Source organism: Electrophorus electricus, chromosome 20, assembly GCF_013358815.1.
Source record: "Electrophorus electricus isolate fEleEle1 chromosome 20, fEleEle1.pri, whole genome shotgun sequence".
NCBI classification, from domain to species: Eukaryota; Metazoa; Chordata; class Actinopteri; order Gymnotiformes; family Gymnotidae; genus Electrophorus; species Electrophorus electricus.
In genome coordinates this window covers 8367808-8391915 of record NC_049554.1, presented here as the reverse complement: position 1 = coordinate 8391915, position 24108 = coordinate 8367808, and the positions used below count along the sequence as shown (strand labels likewise).

Sequence of the window (24108 nt, the reverse complement as noted above, 5' to 3'; positions counted from 1 at the left end):
ATAAGGAGTGAATAATGAGTTATATAAAAAATATGGGAAAAAAATGGCTCAGATGATTCTCCCACAACTTTCTGTTTACATATGCATATTTGTGTGTGTGTGTGTGTGTGTGTGTGTGTGTGTGTGTGTGTGTGTGTGTGTGTGTGTGTGTGTTTGTGTACCTGCCGCCTGTCTTCTGGTGCTTTAAGGAACAGAGCATTTATAAGGGCAATGGCATAGGTTTGGATTTCCTGATTAGACCTGAAATCACAATGGCACAGACAGACACAGTTAGAGGTATCTTGCTCTTTGGCTGCTCAAATGCTTCAGAGATGAATGTGTATTTCACTTGAGTATCTTTTTAGGAGATCTTGAAATAATGCCTGAAGTAGTCATACTGAAAGCTGTGGAAATGCATGTGTGAGAGAAAGAAAGAATATGGACATTTGTTGATCTACTTGTGCTTGCGTGTGTGTTTGAGTGTATGTTCTCACACTTGCAGGTGTCCGATGAGCTGTCCCACGGTGATCTCCTGGGCCACCCGGTGGTACAAGCTGTGACTGTTCAGAACCATGCTCTCTAAAATAGCCAGCGAGCGCTGCAGAATGGACACATCCACCATGGGCTGGTTCACATAGCCTGCAATCTGTCACACAGGCACTATCACTTAGTATCAAAAATATCAGTGTTCATCAGTCATTCATTGATGCAAATGTTATGTCTTTGAATACAAATATATAGGTCTTTGTGGGAACACTCCAAGGTACCATATCCTTGAGTATTAATCTTCATAAATGGCACAAAGGGACTTAGATTTAAATTTTCCGGATGATCCTGGGATCAAATATCCTCTTCACTGTTTTTTTAATATTTACAAATAGCACTAAACAAAGTTTGCTACTTCAGAGACATAGACTTGTGTTCCAGAATCATATTACAATAAGGCTACATAGCAGTATAATAAATCACTTCAAACTAATGAATAAACTGTTAAACAGGCAGAGGAGTGGTCATGGTTTTAGGATGTTTTGCTGGTTCTTCCATCATTGCTACTCATCTTGTTATAACTTCCATCAAATTTCACATAGAACCTCACAATAAATATAATTAGTAGACAGCATGTGGCTTGATATTTATGTCATGAATGACAATGCATGATCTTAAGTTATGTCCCTTAAGTTATGAATCTTCACTCATTTGTTTGTAGTGCAACATTTAGCTATCTGGTTTGTGACAGACTGAGAACAAAGGTCTTAAACAGTGTGTGTCAACAGTACTACTAACTGTCCATTTCATTTTAAAAAAAGTCTTAGGATATAAAATCTTAATGCAGGTCTTTTGTCATAGTTAAACTGGAACAATAGATTAAGGCAATCTAACAAAGATGATTAGTACAAAGTATGGTGACAAAATAGGGTACATATTGAAACATTACATGCCATGTACATAACTATATGTGCAATTTTCTTGTCCACATCAGGAGAATGTATGCACATTCAGTTCCCTCAACTCAAAGACTCACATATCCCAGTTTCATTTAACAACTCAGTCTCAGCAATCTATTACACTTTGTCAGCTGTTCCTCAAACCATGCCAAAGTATAATCTTTTTACATTTTTAAAAATGTTTTACAGAGGTATTTTAGAGAGGTAGAGTCAGTTGTAAGATAGCTGACACTAACTAAAGTAGCATAGTCACTGCATGTTACAGAAAAGATGTCTCACAATCTTTAAAAGAAAAAGATAGGTCTTTTCCACTAATGACTACTGAGTATGTACTGGAGAAAGGCAACAAAACATATGTTGCATATGTTCCAAGTTCCTCTCTCACAGATGCTTCAGAAACTACTGAGCAACATACATGTTTTAAGTGAAGCAGACCTACCAACCTTCAATGGAAATGCATAGTGGGAGTGGGTCTATTTTAGCGATATCATATATTGATAATTGACTTTCAGTCTACGTTAGACACAATCAGAAACACTGTCCTCTTTCCATTCAGACTACAGCTGAAAAAATATGAGGTGATAGTCACAGTTTTATTTACTGTGATTCAGGAAAGAGGTTAGCTAGCGAGCTAATGTTACTAGGGATCTTAAAAATATTTAAAATATACTTCAGCACAAAGGACAGTTTGTGGCAGCTAGCTACCATAACTTACAGGTAACAAGGGCTTCTGATAAAGCAAATAAAAAGGTTTTTGGTTTGGACATCTGGCAATTTTGTGATTTTATGACTGCATTTAATAGATATTACATGCTGCTAAGTTAATGCACACAACTTCACCTAAAGATTTAACCATGCTAAAGTTGACAAGAATTAATATAGTAGTCATTGTTAATTACTGAATTCTCTGTAGATAGCTAAATTGACCATATATTGACACATATTTAGGTAGCCTAATTTAGGGTTTAACTTAATGTGCATAGCAAAGATTGAATTGAATAATTTACAAGATGGTTCTTAGAAAATCATTCGTTTGTATAAGTTAGTATTTAGGCATTCACATTATAGTTTTCATGGTATCAATTCAATTAAAAGGTTGGCATCTTACATTTATATCCACCACATATTTTAAAAGAATCCAGGTACTATTAGCTAGCTAGCTAACCTTAACACAGTAAATACAATGCACACAATTATAAACTACAAGCCAAAAACACCAAATGTAACTGCAGACACCTTGCACCAAAAGCAGCAAATACCTTTTACTCAAGGTCTGAAAAACAAAATGACATCTAGCTCTCTCCATCTCTCCAGTCTAACTACAGTCAGCTTGTAACCCCTGGTATTCAGACTCATCACACATCACCCATTCTCAGTCTCACCTCCTCAGCACATACATCCCTCTCTCCACCGCCTATCACCATCACCCAATTTAAGACAGTTTCTGTGCTGAACATCTTTCCCTCATTCTCATTAATCTCTTCAATAAAGTCTCTAACTCAGTGTGATGTACTTGCTTGTTTGGAGACCTGGGATACCAACATAGCACTTCCTAAAAATCAGAAAATCTCCTGCCTGAATGACTACAGACCAGTTTCCTTAAGATCTAATTAAGTACTAATTAAGTGCTTTGATTCTTTTAGAGCTGATAATGACATCAATTTGGCTTTACACTACATCTAGCGCTGGATAGCCTGTGTGCTGTTTGATGATTTTGTCTTTGCCTTCAATACATTCTTCCCCTACGTTCTCCTAGACAAAGTCAGTTTCCCTCCTAATGTTTGCTACTAGATCCCTGATGGGACTTCCTGTCCAACTGGAAACAGTATGTCAGGATGGGTGCTCAAGTTTCAGACCCTATCTGCCTGAGTACAAGTGCTCAGCAGGGCTTTGTACTCTTTTCTTTTCTCTACTTTCTATGCACTATTGACTACTTCTAATGGTGACTCTGTTAAACTGATTAAGTTTGCTAATGATAGTATTCTGTTGGTCTCATCTCTAATGAGTCCACATACAGGGATCATCAAGGATGAGGGAAACGGTAAAGAAAATGTATGTCTTCCAGGAAAAGGGTCACCCGTGCTCCTCAGTCAGTCTCTCGTCCAATAGTTCCCATCTCAGCAGGGACTAAGAGTTACAGCTGTAAAGGCTCAAATGAACCACCTTCTCTACAGTGTTCCCTAGGCTTGAACAGGTCCTAGGAATGACAACAATTATTTTACTCAGAATATCACAAGGCTAGAAATTATTAAAATTCCGTGCAGAGTATGACTGCCCGGTGGAAGGGTAAGAAAGGAATTTATTTTTAGATGCAGAAAAAAATAAAGTGCCAAAAGACAATTTGCACCCTTTACGTGCACTGAAGGCAGAGGGCATGGACCACGCTGACCTCAATCTTGGGTCCTGTGGCTTGCAAAAACTATGTTCTAGCTGTCTTGTCAGTGAGCTGGCTCTTTGGTCTGTTGGTCAGAGAACATGTTTAAAGACCCTTGTTTGAATCAGGTGTTGTTGTTGCCCTATCTATAGATGGTGTCAGGAGTGGGAAGTTATCATGAAGCCATAGGGTATTTTAACCATGGTCAAAAGAGCATTTATCTGACATTTTTATCCAAAGCAACTTACAATTATGTCTGAGTACAACTTGAGCAATTGAGGGTTATGGGTCTTGCTCAGGGGCCCAATAGTGGCAAATTGGCAGTGGTGGGGCTTGAAATGGCAACCTTCCAATTACAAGTCAGGCATCTTAACCACTGAGCTACCACCCCCCTTCTGTGGTGGAATGGTGTAAAGTTCAATGTGAACCCCTGTTTAGGGGCATGGGTTTAACCTTGAATTTCAGGGGAAAGATCAATGGACACAAGGAATGCCAAAGAAGAGATGATGGAGGTGCAGTGTGAAAGAGATTGTCATTAATTGAAGGAGTGGGCAGCGAAATCAGGTATGGTTGCTGCCTGCTGCATTCACTATGCTGCCTCTTTGCAAATCAGTTATCTTATTGTGATCTCATTGCAATCTAGTGAACATTTGAGGCAAACCTATATATCCTATAACAGGATTTGTAAATTTTCCAATTACTTATAATTAATTACTAATTAAACCCAATTGCTTATTAGTTAATTAGAATGTATTATTTTAATACTTATTATAATTATAACTTACTTTTTTTTACCCATTATTATTACTTATTGCATTAATCTTACATTTCCAAACAGATTATATTAATTATGCATTTATGCACTACCCACTACAGCACAATGTGAATTATGAATGTGACCAGTGGACAGCATGTGCAAGAAACATTGTACACATTTTACAGAGGGGGCAAAAAGTTAGATATTCCTATTATGTTTAATTTACTATTACATTTTTTTTTTACTGTTAGATATTCTTAAATCTCAAAAAAACATTTGAATGTTGTAAAATGAATGAGCAACCTGCTAGTTTCTAAAGAGACAGCATGCTACAAAACCTGGAGCTAAACAGACAACCTTTATACACTGCCTGGCTGTTACACTTCCAACAGGAACAAGGAGAGAGGTAGAAGGCAAAATACAGGAGGCAGTTTATTAAATGAGGAAACACGAATGGTAAAACAAACAGAGGCTAAGGGGTGCTGAGGGTAATATAACACACGGCTGGAGTACACAGAAAAGCAACAAGGACGACAGGCATAAGGCATAAGGCATAAGGCATAAGGCATAAGGCATAAGGCATAAGGCATAAGGCATAAGGCATAAGGCATAAGGCATAAGGCATAAGGCAAACCTGATAATAACCAACTACCATAATAACCCACAACCAGAAGACAAAGACACAGGGCTTAAATAAGCAAGACAATCAGACACTAAACAGATACAGGTGAACACGGGAACAGCGGAAGCTAAAACAAGGAGTGGAATAGAGGAACAGACGGGGGCGGAGAAAACAAAACTAAGGCATGGAACAAGGGACTGCAGGAAGACAGGGAAACTGTGACATCAGGGACATGAGGAGGGTGGCCATTCGTGACACTGGCCAAAAAAAAGGTCACCAACTGGATTTAACTAAGCAAATAGGTAAGAGCCTCCCATTGGATAATTACTGCATGGGTGATTATGTTTTAGCTGGCAACAAGTTATTTAACCCTAACTGATGCAGTGAGTAGCTTCCCATTTGTTAAACAACCATGTCGAAAGACACATCCTGTGGTTGTGGAAAAGATGTTAATCTGTTTCAGAAAGGTCAAATTATTGGCTTGCATCAAGCAGAAAAAACATCTAAGGACATTGCTGAATGTCACGGTACGACCCCTCTCCCCAAACGTCTACCTGTGTGTGTGTGTGTTCGTCCATGTGGCCACGCCCCCATGTGTTTCGCACCTGTTCCTCGTTGTGTTAATGTGAGCGTATATATGTCCTGGGTGTAATTGTTGGGATTGTCAGTGTTTGATCTCACGATAGCTGTAGTGCTACCCTGTCTTCAGTGATGTAAATAAATGTCATCGTGTGTATCACAGCTCCTCTTCGCATCTTGCTCAGCCTCCCACATTACACTGAAACTACTAAAATCGGGTTAAGAACTGTCCAACACATTATTAAAAAGTGGAAGGACAGTAGGAAAACATCATCTTCGTGGAAGGAATGTGGCCAGAAAAAAAAACTTGAATGATCGTGATCGGCGATCACTTAAAGGTGTGGTGAAATCAAATCACAGAAAAACAACAGTAGAACTCAGGGATATGTTTAATAGTGAAAGTAAGAGCATTTTCACAGGCACAATGCGAAGGGAACTCAAAGGATTGGAACTAAACAGCTGTGTAGCCTTAAGAAAACCACTTGTCAGTGAAGCTAACCGACAAAAATGGCTTCAATTTTAAAGGGAGCATAAAGATTGGACTCTGGAGCAATGGGAGAAGGTCATATGGTCTGAGGAGTCCAGATTTACCCTGTTCCAGAGTGATGGGCGCATCAGGGTAAGAAGAGAGGCGGTTGAAGTGATGCACCCATCATGCCTAGTGCCTACCGTACAAGCCTGTGGGGCCAGTGTTATGATCTGGGGTTGCTGCAGTTGGTCAGGTCTAGGTTCAGCAATGTTATGTGCCCAAAGAATGAGGTCAGCTGACTACCTGAATATACTGAAGAACAGGTTATTCCATCAATGGATTTTTTCTTCCCTGATGGCACGGGCATATTCCAAAATGACAATGCCAGGATTCATCGGGCTCAAATTGTGCAAGAGTGGTTCAGGGAGCATGAGACATCTTTTTCACATTTTTGGATTGGCCACCACAGAGTCCAGACCTGAACCCCATTGAGAATCTTTGGGATGTGCTGGAGAAGACTTTGCCCAGTGGTCCAAACATTAATGCAACTCTGGACAGAAATAAATGTTGTGACATTTCAGAAGCATGTGGAAATGATGCCACAGCGAATGCGTGCCGTAACCAAAGCTAAAGGCAGTCCAATGAAATATTAGTGTGTGTGACCTTTTTTTTGGCCAAGCAGTGTATATTTTTTCCTGCGATGATCTAGTTCTTCCTTAGTCTAGTCTGACATATAAAGAAGTGCTTATATCTTATCTATCTATCTATCTATCTATCTATCTATCTATCTATCTATCTATCTATCTATCTATCTATCTATCTATCTATAAAAACACTCTCAGTTCATCATTAGCAAAAGAATCAATGTGTGAAAACTGTATTTCTGTAACCTTTTCAATGATAGTGAAAGATATTTTCTACATGCCTGTTTGATAAAGGACAAGGAGATTAGGTCCCAGGAAACAATGCCATGGTCCATCAGCTCAAGAAATGCTGTGAGGGTGAAGGCTAACATCTCTCCAAAACTAAGAATGAAAACAGATTGGTTATCACAAAGATATAAAACAAATGGAATCTCAAAAAGAAATATTACCAAAGGGCACTACCCATAAAATCAAACATGAACAGTATAAAAATCACTATTTATATACACATGAGCAAAGCTTTGCATATATAATAAATAAAAGTAAACAAACAAAACAAAAACCCAAAATAAATTCTATTCAATTTACTCCTAAATTCTTTATGCTCAGGAACCTTAGCTGTGTTTTACTCACTGTGTGCCACTTTCAACCAGCCGTGCCAGGGTCCCAATGCCCTCCATGTTAATGAATTCTGTGGCAAAAGTTGGGTCAGCTGAGAGCTTAGCCAGCTCCTTCAAAGCTTCAAGGCGAGCATCAATACCATGGGACTGGATCCGGTCCAGGAGCTGCCTAGCTGCTCTTGTCTGGACCACGCAACAAAGAGATCAATATGATGATCTACTTCACTGTTCATAAGATATTTGTATCAGTGTTTTTGTAGTTAAGTAGTTTTTAAACCACCAACCACCAACCTAATATTACAATAAGTATGATAAAACATTTCATATAAAAATACATCACCTTGATTTATGTATCTGCCCTGGTTATTTATTCAAAGTAAAGGTTGTATGTAATGCTAAGTCCTGACTAATATACAGTTCAGTTATGCAATTTGAGTGAATATGATGCAGTGAGGCACCAAAGGCCAAGAAATGACAGACACCACATCACAATAATATGATATTCTCTATTTATGGAACTGCAAATTCTATACTGTAATATATGATAAGTATCATCATTCATTCTTAATGGCTGTTTTCAGCTTGATATCTAATCTAGGGATAGGCAAGATGAAGATATACTGGAGAGATGGCTAATCGTAGTATGGTCCCATTCTTGATTTCTCCACGACTCTGAAAACAGAAGGTAAGTATGTTGACTTGTGATAACATACTATATGGACATTTCTTAACTAAATATTAGATACAAAACTAGAAACTAGATACAAATCTATACTCAGAGCAAACACTGTGAGCAGTGGGTGTACACATAAGAACGCATGTGGATTTTACCTGTTCAGTAATATAAAGCTGTGGTCCATCAGCATAACGGAGGGCAAATTGCTCGGAACCAGATAGCGACCAACTGAAAAAGAAAAATACAAAAATAATGAAATTATTAAACAAATAAATAGTTCATTAGACAGGTAGTCAGATAGTGAGTGTTTTAAATCCTAAACATTTTTTTTGTAGCCAGCTGACACCAAAGTCATAGACCTGGAAGATCTTTGTAATGCAGGAAAGGCAGTAGGCTGCATGAATGTAAAGCATTAAATTAACAAATCTTTTTAAAAAGATAGCAACATAGCTAACTGAGAAGGTAGGAGACAATTAACCTAATTCTGTGGAACATAGCAAATGTTAATCATTCTTGCACAACAAAATCGTGTCCAGACAATTCAACTCTGAAGTGCTAAGTCGACTTGTTTGCTATGTTCTCAAATAGTATTAAATGCTCAATGGGACTTTGAAACATGCAACAGTAACTTTAATGACAACTTCCCAAAAAATGAGAGTGAAAAACTAAAGACTGCAAATCTGATATATGTCTATAGTCATTTTGTTACTGCATCCATAAAACTACATCTGCCCAAGATAATGCAACAGCCGCTTCTCTGCATGTGTCTTAGAAATTAGCAAAGACTAAAAATCCTTTCTGAGTTGAGAAAGACGTGCAACTGATATGGATGAAAAGGTTTTAAGTCACAACAAAAAAACAGTAAACAGCCATAGAGTTGCTGAGACAAGTACTGTTATCCAACAATATTGCAGTGAAAATACTAGACGTTTTGGGGGAGGACTGCCTGTCTATGCTGCTCTCTGATTTAAAGAAAGTCACTCACCACTGACACATCTTGTAATAGGATGGACATGGAACAGCTACATGTTTTTATGAGATTTTTGACAGCAGAGCTTTTAGGGAAGAGCTGCTTGGTTTTATTCCCTTACACAGGTGCATTACAGGTGAAACCACTTTTAATGAACTGACCCAGATCTATGGAAATAAAATTGTTATGCTCCATACTGTGTGGGAAAATAAAAGGCATCATGGATACTGTGAAGCTTGTGAACGTCATTCACAACAGTTCTAGTTTGCTGCATTGCCTCTTCAGAGCTCTAGTGGAGGAAATGGCAGAATAACATCATGATCTGTTGTTGCATAATGATGTGCAGCAGATTAGCAAGGGCTAAATGTTAGAGAGAGTGTATGAATTACAAGAGTAGCTTTCTTATTTTCTTGGCAACATGAAAAGCCAAAAGGCCAGAGATTTTCAGAATTTTTTGAGAACAGCAACAAAGAAATGGCATATGTGCCTTTTTTATGTGACATCATGTGTCATCAAAATCAGCTTCACTACAAGGCAAGAACCATACCATTGCTGACATAACTGAAGTTTTTATCTTAAACCTAGCCATGTTTGAACAAGATGTGCAGGCAAGAAATCTTTCCAAAAGATTTGCACTTTCCAAAGCTGCAGCAACACTGCAAGAGAAAGAAAATGTGGGAAGATTCCCTGATGTGAGTATTCATGACGAGAGTGATAGAGAATTTCAAGCGGCAATTCAAGAGTCTCAGACTCTCAAGTGAAATCCTCTTGATTCCACAACAGCCATTTTCCATTTATGCAGATGGACAGTGGACTGCTGAGGCCAAAAGGCTACTTCTATCTCTGGAGGAATCATCTCTTCAACTGGAAATCTTGGAAACATCCAAATCAGATTTTGTCAAAGAGCAAAACAAGAGTGTTAGTGTGAATGCCTTCTGGATAAACATGGTTACCCAGTTCAGACATGCAAAAGTGACTGCAATGCTGCTTCTTACAATATCTCCCTCCATTTGTATCTGTGAACCAGCGTTTTTAACAATGAACATTAACAAAAGCCAGAACAGGAACAGACTTTCCAGTGTACATCTTGATCAGTGTTTTTGCATTGCTACAATAGTGCACAACCCAAAATTCAGGTCTCGTTTTCAGCCCACAACTGTCACTTCTCTTGTTGAATTACTGAATAATATTAAATAATATGAGGCTGAAGCTAAAAAAGCAATTTGTGAACTATCATGATTGGCCACCCTCCTAGTGTCCATGTTTTCATAGTTTCCCTGTCATGTCTGTTTTCCTTTACTTCCTTGTTCTGTTTCTTGATTTCGTTTTCTCTACCCCTTGTCTGTTCCTTAATTCCAGTCTTTGTTTTGGTTTTCCCTGTTCATATGTTCACCTGTGTCTGGTTAGTGCTTAATTGTCTTACTTATTTAAGCCCTGTGTTTGGATCCCCATGTTGTCAGTTATTTTCGTAAGTTTGGTCATGTGTGGAGTTGTTGTTATCTTCCTTGTTTTGTTTGCTTAGTTCGTGTATTACTTTACCATAGTGTTTTCCCCATGTCTCCGTTTTATTTACCTCCCTTGTTTAGTTTCCCTCATTTATGAAAAAAACCTCCATCTGCATTCTACCTCTCGCCTCGTCCCTTCATATACGTTACAGGAACCCCAACCTATAGTTGCTGTTTTATTAAATAGGCACGTTTATATTATAGGTGCTTTCTATATATATATATATATATATATATATATATATAAAATTCCAAACTGTATTTGATCAGTTATTACACACAATGTATCAGCTTTCCTCCTCCCCCATATGCCACAGGTCGCTCCATATGATGAATGGATGGAAGTACTGAAAGTGTAAGTACTGCCATACTGATAAATATGTAAATCACTCTGGATAAGAGTGTCTGCCAAATTCCATAAATGTAAAGTTCATCTGCAATAGTTGTGGCATGGTAGAGTGGAGGTAGTGAGTTTTTTTCACTGATATAAGTGTATTAGAAATTGCAGTGTAGTTGGAGGTTTTATAAATGAGTAAAAAAGGGATGGAGAGTTGCTGAAATAATATGGATAATCAAATACAGTCTGTGTGCCATGGTCAGCATCACTAGCTAGAGGTAGCCAGACATAAAAACAGGAGAGGGCAGGAAACAGAATGGCAAAGAGGCTTTATTAAATGCACACAATGCCCATGGCTGGTACATGGCCTCAGGTTCCAACTCATAGAGGAGGTCCTCCAAGTCAAAGACCTCCACATTCTTGAAATGAAAATAAAAGGCAAAACCAGACATGTAGGAACACACCCACAGTTCTGGAAATACATGGGGAAATGCTGGCATTTAATTACACAGGCACATTAGAAACACAATAGGAAACAGTTGAAAAATGAAGAATGATAATGAATGCGGTGGAGCCAATAACTGTGAGGATGGTAAATTGAAGACGCATACATGGAAAAAACCATCATACTGCAATTGCACACAAGTATATAATTCACCTAGAGGTATAACTACTAAAATATGAATGGAGAAACCAGAAATTCAAAATAACACCCATGAATCATAAAATAGTTTTTTTAACCCTTGGATCATGTGAAAAGGTTGTAATGTCAAATACAACTATTAAAAATAATAACGGTAAAAGGTTTCCTTAAATAAATTTAGACAAAGGGTACAATTCACATGAGACTTCTACAATAACTGGTTGGTGCCAGGTCGAGATCCCCTCCGGCCACCAGGGGGACGCCTCAAGTCAGGCACTCTACCAATCAGGCTTTATGCCCATCAGCTGTGCTAGGTCTATATAAGCCCAGTGACCCAGTTGCTCAGTGCTGGGTCATTGCTAAAGTGTGGAGCCAAGCGCCTAGCGCCTAGCCAGTAACTCTGCGTATTGATGTCTGTGAGCACTTGTGCTACACCTCCCTTCTGCTCTTCGAGGGTGCTGGTGTTTTTACACTCCCCCTCTCTTCTCCAGTTTTCCCTCTCAAGTCTGTCTCTCTCTCTCAGCTTCCCTTAGTCACTAAAGCAGCTCCCTGTTTTCTGGTTTTGTTTGGGAAGTTTTAGAGTTTTGTTTTCCCCAGTGCATCGGGGCTGCCATTCTTCCCGTGGCATCCTTTGTTTTTTTCCCTTTTTTCCATGCTCAGCATGGTGGTGTTGTTTTTTTTTCCCACCTGTTTTTCATCCTCCATTCCTTTGAAGTGAAATATACTCCTCCAATACTCACTGGCTTTTGAGCAACAGCCCTCTCAGTTCCCCACAGAGCATGCGAAGGTGGCGTACATCATCTCCCTTCTGACTGGTTGGGCTCTGGCATGGGCCACCCTGGTCTGGGAGCACCAAACTGATGTATGTTCCACTGCGGCAGAGTTCACTGATACCCTAAAGTGGACTTTTGACCATCCAGTCGCTGGAGGGGAGACGGCCTCCCGTCTCCTCAATATACGTCAGGGAAAAAGAGCGGTGGCTGATTACGCCATTGATTTTCTCACTATGGCGGCCGAAGGTGGATGGAACCCCACAGCGCTGATGGCTGCTTTGCACCAGGGCCTCAGCAAGGAGTTTACCTCTCTCGACGACCTGATCGATCTGGTGTTGCGAATTGACAATCGCATACGGGTAAGGCGCAGAGCACGGGGACCAGAGGTCAGTCGAGGCTCTCGCAGAGCTCTGCACACCCTTAGTCCTGTTCATGTGCCTGACAAGCAGGGAGAGTCCAGAGCCCAGCCAATGCAGCTCAGACACACCCGCCTTTCTCAAAGTGAGCATGATACTCGGATGTGGGAAGGGAGGTGTCTGTACTGGAGAAGCTTGGGTCATCTTCGCCCAGCTTGTCCTGAGCTCCAGGAGAAAAGACTACATCCGTCAGGCGAGGGAGGACCTCTGACAGACTCAACCAGTCCTCCCCGAGCTCAAGGGTTGTCCCTCAGTACCACGATTCCTTGAGGAATGTCTGAAACACGTCTCCAGGCATTTGTGGACTCGGGAGCAGTGAGCAACTTTCTTGACGCTACGTTAGCCAACAAGTTAGCCCTGCCGCTGGTCCCACTGGATGAACCCCTACATTGCCACCACTGATGGTTGGTCCCTTGAGCCAGGGGTTATTAGCCTTCAGACTCGTCCAGTCACGTTGCAAGTCGGCCCACGCACCGAATAGATTGTACTGTTTGTTATCCATGCTCCCGACTTCCAACTGATTTTGGGGTACCCCTGGCTTTAGTGACACAATCCTCATGTAGACTGGCTGAGTCAGTCAGTGCTGTCTTGGAGTTTGACATGTCAGACCTCCTGTCTACAACTACCCAAGCCTCGGTCTGGGGCTGGTCATAATCCCTATGGTCTGGACTTGTCTCAAGTCCCCCAGGAATACTGGGACCTGAGGGAAGCATTTAACAAACAGAAGGCCAAACTATTGCCTCCCCACCGGCCATATGACATGGCCATAAACCTCCACCCGGGCACCAGTCCACCTAGAGGCCGCTTATTCTCTCTTTTGGGGCCTGAACGTCAGGCAATGTATGAAGATATACAGGAAGCCTTAGCCCTAGGGTTCACCCGGCCATCTACTTCCCCCAGCTGGTGTGGGGTTTTTCTTTGTCCGGAAAAAAGATGACGACCTACGCCCCTGTATAGGCTACCGGGGCCTTAACAAAATAACTGTCAAGGACCACTACCCATTGCCCCTCATGACCTCAGCATTTCAGGTGCTGCAGCAGGGCTCCATTTTTACAAAACTGGACCTGCGCAGCGCCTACAATTTGGTTAGTATCCGAGAGGGAGACAAGTGGAAGACAGTGTTCATCACCCCCTCTGGGCACTACGAATGTCTCATCATGCCATTTGGGTTGATGAACACACCTGCCGTCTTCCAATGGTACATCAACGAGGTCCTAAGGGAAGCCCCTGACAGGTATGTGTTCGTCTACTTGGACAACATTTTAATATGCAGCCAAACAGTAGACGAACATATTATCCATGTTAGGCGCATCTTCCAGCTTCTACTCGAGAACCACCTCTTCGCCTAGCTGGAGAAGTCCGTATTCCGTGCACAAACCATCTCCTTTTTGGGATGTCGTCTCCCACAACAAGGTATGCATGGACCCCGCCAAGGTACGGGCTGTAGAGAACTGGCCTAGACCCACCTCAATGCGTCTGGTCCAACACTTCCTGGGGTTCACAAGTTATTTCCACAGGTTTGTTAAGAACTTTAGCACAGTTGCAGCCTCACTGACCGCATTGACCAGGAAGGCATCTGGTTGGTTCTGCTGGTCCACCGAAGCCCAGCAGGCATTTGAAGAACTAAAGCGCCATCTGATCACGGCTCCTATTTTTCAGCTCCCTGATGCGGAGCTTCCATATATTGTTGAGGTGGATGCATCTGAGGTGGGTGTTGGTGCAGTTCTGTCCCAGCGATCAGGAGAGGACAAAAAAACCGCATCCCTGTGCCTACTTCTCTCTGTGTCTGTCCCCTGCAGAAAGGAACTACGACGTAGGCGCCTGCGAATTACTGACGGTCAAGCTCGCACTCAAGGAATGGAGGCACTGGCTGGAGGGAGTAAAACACCCCTTCCTGGTCTAGGCAGACCACAAGAACTTGGCTTACATACAGCAGGCCATACCTGCATGGAACCAGACGTCCGAGTGTTTGTGAACTCCTGTCACACCTGCACTCAGTGCAAGGACCCCAGGACAAGGCCCGCTAGTCTGTTTCACCCACGGGCTGTCCCTTCGTGCCCTTGGTCTCACCTGTTGCTTGATTTTATCACAGCTCTGCCCCCAACAAGGGGCAACATGGTGATTTTGGTAGTCGTTCTCCAAGGCTGGCCGCTTCTTTGCACTGCCAAAACTGCCATCTGAGAAGGAGACAGCTAATTACTGAGAAGGAGACAGCTATTACTTACACAAGTTGTCCATTTTCATCTAGTGACATTGTGTCAGACCATGGGCCTCAATTCGCTAGCCGGTTCTGGGGGGCCTTTTGTCGGTTGTTGGGGGCAGAAGCCAGCTTGTCCTCTGGCTTCTGTCCCCAACCCACGGTCAGATCGAATGGGTTAACCAGGACTTGGAGCGCACCCTCCGCTGTCTGGCCTCTTCCTGTCCATCCTCTTTGTCTGAGCACCTATTATGGGTGGAGTTTGCCCACAACGCCCTGTGGCACTCCTTAGGCATTTCACCATTCGAATGCCAATTCAGGTATGCTCCGCCCATGTTCCCCGACCAAGATGCTGACAGTCAGGCACTGGCGCTTAGCCTGGCGAAGGGCACGCAGGGCTCTTTTATCTGCTGCTGACGGCAACCAGCGCCTACTTATCGGCCAGGACAGCGGGTTTGGCTATCGACCAAGGACCTGCCTTTGCGTGGTTATCATCGCAAATTCGCTCCTCGCTACATCGGGCCACTCAAGGTTCTTTGCCACATAAACCCTGTTTCTTATCACCTTGCCCTTCCCCCGTCGTTACGAGTCAACCCAACTTTCCACGTGTCTCGTCTTAAGTCCGTACTGTGTTTAGTGTGCCCCTCCAACCTGCCTGGTCCGCACATAGTGGACCAGCATACACAGTCAAACATCTCTTTGATGTCCGGCAGGGCCAAAGTGGAGTCCAGTATTTGGTAGACTGGGAGAGATATGGGCCCGAGGAGCGGTCCTGGGTTCCCTCCAGTTATATCCTGGACCATGAACTCATTCGGGCTTTTCAGTGGGATCGTGTGGCTGGCCTTGGGACATCAGGAGCAGCCCCATCCGGGGGGGGTCCTGCAAGGGCTGGTGCCAGGTTGACGCCCCCTCCGGCCACCATGGGGAGGCCTCGAGTCAGGCACATTACCAATCAGGCTTGATGCCCAACAGCTGTGTTAGGTCTATATATGCCCAGTGACCCAGTCACTTGGTGCTGGGTCTATGCTAAAGGAGCCAAGCTCCTCTCTTCTCCAGTTTTCCCTCTCAAGTCTCTCTCTCTCTCTCGGTTTCCCTTAGTCATTAAAGCACCTCCCTGTTTTCTGGTTTTGTTTGGGAAGTTTTAGAGTTTTGTTTTCCCCAGTGCATCGGGGCTGCCATTCTTCCCATGGCATCCTTTTGTTTTCCCCTTTTTTCATGGTTGGCGTGAAAAACTTTTTTTCCCACCCATTTTTCGTCCTCCATTCCTTTGACGTGCGATATACACGCAGGTTGTTTAATGGCTGCCACAGTCTAGCAGGAGCTCCTTTGCCTTGCAACAAAGCAGCTGGGGTTTGACTCCCCACCTTTGGGTATTTACTTATCTTGTTTTACCTGTTCTAAGATCTAACTGTTTTGCACATAGGCCCACTCTCATTAAAGCATGGTAACTCACCCAGTGGAATGTTGGTGTCATCAACTATCTGACTTGGGTTCAAGCCCCATTACGAGAATAGACAACTAATACTGCAAATGCCAAACTACTGTAAATGGCGTTCTACTAGAAGTGAATACAGGATTAAATATCTTCATTACATGCTTTTTCATCCACCAGGCCTCATACTTTTTACAGACACAAGACTTGTCATGTACTTTGTACATTTTACCTCATGTCATATTATGCCCTCTGGTTGTTTTTGGCATAACCCATAATGGATGGAAAAGTTTGTGCCATATTTTTTAAATGCACATACCATTTCCTATTCTCCACTGAAAACACAATGGTGAGCCTAATCAAGTGGTTGGTGAGTGTATATAATTTAAACACTTCTCTTTCTGCACGTCCATGAGACAATTAAAAAATTGTCACCCTTCCAGTGGGAGGTCATAACTTCCCTCACACTTGGGCCTTCTACTAGAGGCCTGGGAGTGGAGCAGTGTTTTCACCATTCCTAGTAGTGTGTTCTTCCCAACTGAGGTTTGCTGTTTACTATATTATATCTGGTATCACTAAGTATGACCGGTTTGCTTGTATTTTGTATCGCAGTAGATCAAGCAGAACTGTTGCAATGACATATACCAGGTTGTAGGTTTCAGTTTCCATTATACTGATTGTTGGAATTGCCTTTATTACTGCATTCATATCTGCTAGCATACTGTCTCAAGGTAGTTTGCCACTAAGTCAGGAGAGCCTACAGCTGTTGCTAGTTAGCTTAGTCATGATCAACTGTCAACAGATGGACTACACAACGTGTTCATTATACACTCTGAAATTCCTGAGATCTGGTATTTCCATGGACGGTGCATCAGCAGTTGCTGTATTTGGACAGTATCATTTTCATTTACAGGATTTCACACATGCTCATCTTAAAATAGTACTTAGTTGGAAGAAATACTTATGCTAGTATAATAGTCCTGAATCTAAGGATACCATTGAGCCAGAACCTTGCCAGAGGGAAAACAAAGAAGGCACAAAACATTTATTATGTTTAATGTACAGAAGTAAAGGAATGGCGATTATTCAAATGTCTATGGATCATTCAAGTGCTTCTTCAAGAGGTGTGTCTTTAGTTTAAGGACAGCAAGAGACTCTTCTGTACAGACAGGTAGTGGGAGTTCATTCCACCATCTTCAAAATGAGTAGTACTGAAATTAGTCTTGAGGCCTGTCTTCCCAGTCTCTTAATGACCCTTCATTAGGAGACTGGGAAGACAGGCCTCAAGACTCATTTCTTGCACCCTTGCAAGATATGATGTGGGCGGGAGACAACTGCTTACAGGTAGGAAGGAGCACAACCATTTTTGGCTTTGAATGCTAGCATCAGGGTTTTAAATCTGATGTGGGCAACTACAGGAAGCCAGTGGGGGGAATGCAGCAGTGATGTGTGTGAACTTGGAAAGATTGTATATGAGTCGTGCAGCAGAATTCTGGATCAGCTGCAAGTGTCTAGTTGTGCTTGCAGGGAGGCCTGCCAAGAGTGAGGTGCAGTAATCCAGTTTTACACAGACCCACACACACAGGAAGAAAGAAAGAAAGAAAGAAAGAAAGAAAGAAAGAAAGAAAGAGAGAGAGAGAGCGAGAGAATGGGTGGAATTAAATTAGACTTATTACATAAGTACTAAAGATTTCCAGGGTGTAGTCTGGATACGATCTATGGGCAGTTAGCTCTCCTTTATGAGTCTAGGAGAAACAGTATTTCAAGAACCAGAGGTAGGAGGAAACAACATAGAAGAGCACAGAAAGGTAAAAAAACCAATAAATTAGTCAACATAGGAAACAAAGTGGAGAGAGGATAACACAGAGGACAGAGCATCATCTAACAGTGGGCATGTAAGCATTCACTCACTCACTCACTCTCTCTCTCTCTCTCTCACACACACACAAGGACAAATTTAAGGAAGCCAATTTTTACCTAACCTAATGTTTTTGGACTGTGGGAGGAAACCAGTGACCCCAGAGGAAATCCACACAGACACGAGGAGAACATGGAAACTCCACTCAGATAGGGACCCGTACTCAAGACCCTGACAAGCAAATGTGCTAACTACCAAGCCACCATAGTACCCATAGACATTTGATGGGTGAGCATTAATTTCTGACTTCTTCCTTACCAGCACTTTTAAGATAGTAGGTCTCAAACACACACAAACAATGTTTCGTACATCTACAGAAAACAGATTAAAAAATGCAAAATCGGATGTATGTAGAGATATGTGGAAGAATGTGGACTTACCCCTCACAAACTTCTCTTATAATGGAGGAGAGAGGCTTTTTCTGCAAGACAGAGCAAAAATACATACAGACAGAGTCTGTGTAATAGACCATTTTAGGAACAAATAACATGAAAACAAAAATGTTTCTGGAAAATTTCAGCACCTGTTCAAAATTTTAATAACCTACAATAGTTACTGTCAGCAGCCACTAAAAATTTAGATTTAGAACAAGATGGACAGCCATGGCTTGTTATAATTACAGGAATAATATAGAAAGGTAAAACTAGACTGATCATGCTTATTAAACCTTAAGGTACAGCAGAATAGGCAGAAGAGGTGTTGAAATTAGGTAAATTACACTAGTGCAAAAGCTAATGCTCCACAGAAGACCTCACTCTGTATGACCAAAAAAAGAAAATTATACAAATTCTCTAAAATAGGTATAGTGTGTAGTGTTCTTTATTTCTCAAGAAGTTAGACATTTCAAGTTGATTTTTGTTTCTGTAGCATCTCAACTGTTTAATCAGATAATTTCTTTATTTAAAACCTTAAAATGCTGTTGTAATTAGGTTTTAGTAAAACTACAACCTTCTTCTCATAATATCATTTTAAATGTTATTTAAAATGTTTTTGGAATGTCCCTAAAACCCTGTCATGCCACATGCTCATGTCTTTGACCCTGTTTACACCAGGTATTAACGTGCATCTCAAATAGTCAGCCCTAAGTAAAAGGGTCATATACATCTCAGAGAAATTATATCTATATGTATATTCTGATCACTTAAGCCACATGGTCATGGACACACACGGGCACACTGCATTTGTACTATAAATGCAAATCAACCTTGATGCATCCCAGCCAACTTGCATCTCAATTGGTCAGCCCTAAGCAGAAGTGTGAAAAGAGTCATATGCATCTCAGAAAAATTATGATCACTTAAGCCATGTGGTCATGGACACACATGGGCACATTGCATTTGTACTGTAAATGCAAATCCATATTAATGCATCCCAGTGTAAAAATGTAAGCATGGTTGAGAAAGGCAGCTACTTGAAAATTTAAACCTACTAATTAGCCATGTTGAAAAACAAAAATTACCAATGTCAAATGTGCAACATTTGTGGCTGAAGCCCTTCTGCGTGTAGATACCTCATTTCAATTTGGGATGAGGGCTCAAAATGGAAAACCAAGGACTGTCTTTACTAATGTAAAACAAAAATGTACATGTTGCTCTTTGACCCACCTGTGGAAGTTATACAAGTAGCAAAAAATCCAAAATGTGGTCAACCCAGACACATGTGAGACACATGAAAAGTCCAGGTGTAAACAGCATCTTGCTTGACAACTTTTGATCCAATCACTCGAGATGCATGTTAATACCATATGTAAATGTGGCATAAGTTCAGAAGATCTTGAAAAATATCCTTATATTACCTGAACAATCTAAAAACACTAAAATCATATGACAAGAACAGAATTAGTGAAACACACAAGAGCGCGCGCACACACCCACACCCAGACACCCATTTAGAAACAATAAATAAATTCTTCAAACCTGGTCTATTTCAATGAGTTGAGCATTAGCACCAGGCCATTCAATGGCCACTTTTACAATATCCGAAGGTGGTGGCATAGTTGCTCTCCTTTCGGGCATGCCACTAGAAAAGAGGGAGGAAAGAAAACAGACAAGGACTTCAACTATAGCACTAAATGTATATACATTTTAGCTTCAAAATCTCACAAAAGTGCTATACACAGAAACAGTTAAATGTGAAAGTTCAGAATAATAAAGAATGTTGACTGACTAGCAGCTGTATAATAAAACCTAGCTAATGGACCTCCCAGAAGATTTCACATCATCATAGTTACTACAAAAATAAAAATAAAAATAAAATAAAATGGTTATGTGAATTAAAATGAAAATAACATGTTTGTTTCTTTGAAAATGACGAATTCAAGCAAATTCAAGGGAAAAACCCGATGCCTCTGGACATTCCAGAACGTTACCGAGTGACGTCACTGGTGGACAACAGTGAACAACTCCGTAGACCATTATGACTGACTTGGACTGTGAATTTTCCAGTACTCGTTCTTCAGATATTTTAGAATTTGATGAAGATCATGAATCTGCAGTGACAGTGGGTGTGACTGTATGTCATAAAAGTGAAATTCGACCCTTTCGATTTGAGCCAGAGTTAAAAGAAGCTGCACCAGAGTAACGAACATGACCCAGTCATGTTAGCCATTATAATGAAAATTGATCCTAAAAGTAAAAGGTACTACTAAAAGTAATCTTGTCTATTAACAATTATTTATAACAGGGCCATTTGATTAGCTAGCTAGCTACTGATATTTCTCATTTTAATAACTTGTCATGTAGCTAACCTAGCGTAACTAAATAGTTAGCAGTACTCCCTTTTGCTAATAATCAATGTCTTAGCTAAGATAGCTAACTACTGCATTTGTTTTAGTAATCTGTTTTTTGGTAGGTTAATCATATGTGTCTAGCCTTGTTTGCATTACCATTACCTTCGATCCTGTGTGGCTGACCAGTGAATTTCTAGTGCTAATTTCGTTAGGAGGAAAAAATGAAATAAATTACAATGTGTCAACTTGTGTTCGGAAAGATGCTGGATTATTATAACAAATGTAGCTAGCTAGCTAAATAACGAACATTACAAACGTCATACTGAGCTATTAATGACAATAGCTATCTAGCTAATCGCAAATGTTCAGTTACCGGTATTGCTGTAAAAGCGATCTACGTCGAATTCACATTCATAAGATACTTTATAAATCTCCGTAATGCAACTACATGGAGTAGTTTTTAGCCTAGTATGGCTTGGCCACCAAGATGAGCAAATCACTCAGTTAGCTACTAACCTAGCTACCTAGGAAGGCTAGCCAATGTTAGCTAATGTCAACTAAAATAGGCAAAATAATTGCACTTACCCTGTTTACTTCCATGCACACAGAAGCTCTTCAACACATCTCTTTAGTGTCTTTACATGCCCATATTTTTTGGAAAAGCAGCACTCTTATGATCAAGTCATGTGAGCCCAGCTTTCCACATCACACAGTGAAATGAGCACTACAGATAACGAACTATGTGGATGGTCTTTTCCAATGTGCCTTTTTAAAGTTTACATATTTTGTCCATTTATTGGATATTTTGGGATCTTTAGGCTATTTGTGCATGGATCTCACTGTACACTTTATTATTACAGCCAAAGATGCACCCTTTTCTTAATTTCCATCACCTACAATTCAACTACAATTCAACTTTTTGTGTTGTTATCCACCATCTGCGTCACATGGATGATGTTTATGAGACTCCAAAGACAGCAGGTGGGGCTAACCAACAATGCTTAAGCCGTATTCCTCGAGTTTGTAAAATAATAATAATAATAAAATCTAACTATCAATAATCACAAGTTAGAAACTCAGCTTTCACTGTATTTATGAGTTTGACACTTTCATATTAGCTGGTGCTTAGACTTTAAAGTAATGACCATTAGTTCACTCAAATGTGTCAACAGTGGCTGAATCGGCTCAAGATAGTGGATTATCTAAAAACAGTGGACATTTATTTATATATGACAGTAAATAATTTCACATTTAAGGTTAAAGCTCATTTTTTTAATTAGTATTAATTTAGTGTTTAACTATTAGCTGTCTTGCCTGTGCTGTAACTGTGTAGCTAATAAGAGTTATGAGATATTTAACTGTAGGAACAATGTTCAGCATTTTTTTAAGCACATCCAATTGAAATACTATTGGTTTTATTTTAATATATTTAACAGACATTTGCACTTGTGGAATTTCACTGACCAAATGCTAGGCTTTAACAGTTTGTGAGTAAGCAAGATAACTGCTGTCACGGAACGCTTGCCTCCTGCGAGTGGTTCGGCCCGCCACGTGTAGTGGGAGGACGGTCTTGTTTGTAACCACACCTGCACCTTGTTCGTCAGTATGTATATAAAACCCTGTTAAAGTGTGCAGGGTGTTCGTTATTGTCGGCATAATGTCTAGATGTAACGCGTTTTTTTTAGATATATTCCTGTGTATCGTGTTTGTTTAGCGTTAACCGTTTCATGTTTCTTGTTTGTGATAAGTGTGAGTGCCTTTATATCTTTAAATGTTAATAAATGTTCGTCCCAGTTGGAGGAGTCTGTGCGTCCTGCCAGGGCGCGCCCTGCGGCACTCGGGCCACCGCGCGTTACAACTGCTATGACATAGCTAGAGAAGATGCACTTTCAACTCTACATTTATTCAAGCACATATGCTGTGTCCATGCGACAATGTTTTACTTCTATTTTTGCAATTTTTTGAGTACCTCCAATAAGGATTTTTATTTTTCTGCACAGAAGGATACACGGGACTGTTTTGAATTCTGTTTAAATGTATCTTTAAAACTTTTGTGACATAGTGAGGCAGGAGCAAGATATGAGAACTCTATTGAATTTCAGACATTAATTTTACTACATTTACAGCCCACATAGAGAGATATCCTAGAAAAAGAGCATTCACATTACCTTATAAAATGTGACATGGCATTTTTTCAAGTCAGATATAAAAGCTTACCCAGTTTCATTAGTCATTTGAAGTCACATATCAGAGAAGGAAAACATATCCATTTACACTACCAGCAGACATTTGGAGTGATATCTAGCCCAACCTTAAGAAAATGCACAGTTGGACACCCTTTTTGATACTGCAGTGGAATTTTCAGCAGGGATGAGATGAGTCTGTATAATCATGTTACTGAGCCTCTGTCTGTCTCAGCTGACTGATGTCCTTTCCTGTAGCCCACCAATCTATACAACTACTTCTCTGTTGCCCTTAATGGACGCTCTCCTGCGGGATGGGTCTCGGACACATGCACACTCTGGGACAAGACTAGGACCTCTAGAAAGTTGGACTAGATATTAATTGCTTGTTTTGTTTTTATTGTTATTATTGTGGTGACCATTGTCAGCCAGAGGAAGATGGGGCCCCCTTTGAGTCTTGGTTCCACTCAAGGTTTCTTCCTCATGCTCTATGGAGTTTTTCCTTGCCACTATCACCCTTGGTTTGCTCACTGGTGGCTTGGACTTGGACATTTGTAAAGCTGCTTTGTGACAACATCTGTTGTAAAAAGCACTATATAAATACATTTTGATTTGATTTATATCCCCCTTAGGTAAGGGAAAACTAGCCCACCTATCAGCCACCAGATGGGGCTGGCTGTTGGAGTGCGTTGGTGAACAACTGTTACACTCCTCATTACAGTGTGTTCCACACCATTGGCTCTAGGTGGGCCAATCACTAGGGCCAAGTTCTTCAAACAGTGACAGCCAGTCATATTCATTGTCACCATCTGCATGTAGCATTTGGTGACATAGTGATGCA

The 24108-nt window shown here is 40.9% G+C and overlaps 1 protein-coding gene across 7 annotated transcripts in view; it reads right to left on the bottom strand.

Annotated features, from left to right (window-relative positions):
* elmo2 (engulfment and cell motility 2) overlaps positions 1 to 24108 on the bottom strand; it is a 59698-nt gene that overhangs the window by 27081 nt on the left and 8509 nt on the right. For 4 of the 7 annotated variants that reach the window (XM_027002006.2, XM_027002011.2, XM_027002008.2 and 1 more), the window contains 8 exons: positions 20273 to 20375; positions 18737 to 18777; positions 8321 to 8393; positions 8111 to 8161; positions 7503 to 7672; positions 7151 to 7250; positions 474 to 625; positions 162 to 240 (listed from right to left, as the gene is read on the bottom strand). In XM_027002006.2, the coding sequence (XP_026857807.1) occupies positions 162 to 240; positions 474 to 625; positions 7151 to 7250; positions 7503 to 7672; positions 8111 to 8161; positions 8321 to 8393; positions 18737 to 18777; positions 20273 to 20371 (765 nt within the window). In that variant the 5' untranslated portion in view covers positions 20372 to 20375. Of the gene's footprint in view, positions 1 to 161; positions 241 to 473; positions 626 to 7150; positions 7251 to 7502; positions 7673 to 8110; positions 8162 to 8320; positions 8394 to 18736; positions 18778 to 20272; positions 20376 to 21669; positions 21781 to 24108 lie in introns of those variants that run through there. The other 3 variants (XM_027002010.2, XM_027002012.2, XM_027002009.2) reach the window with 2 other exon arrangements.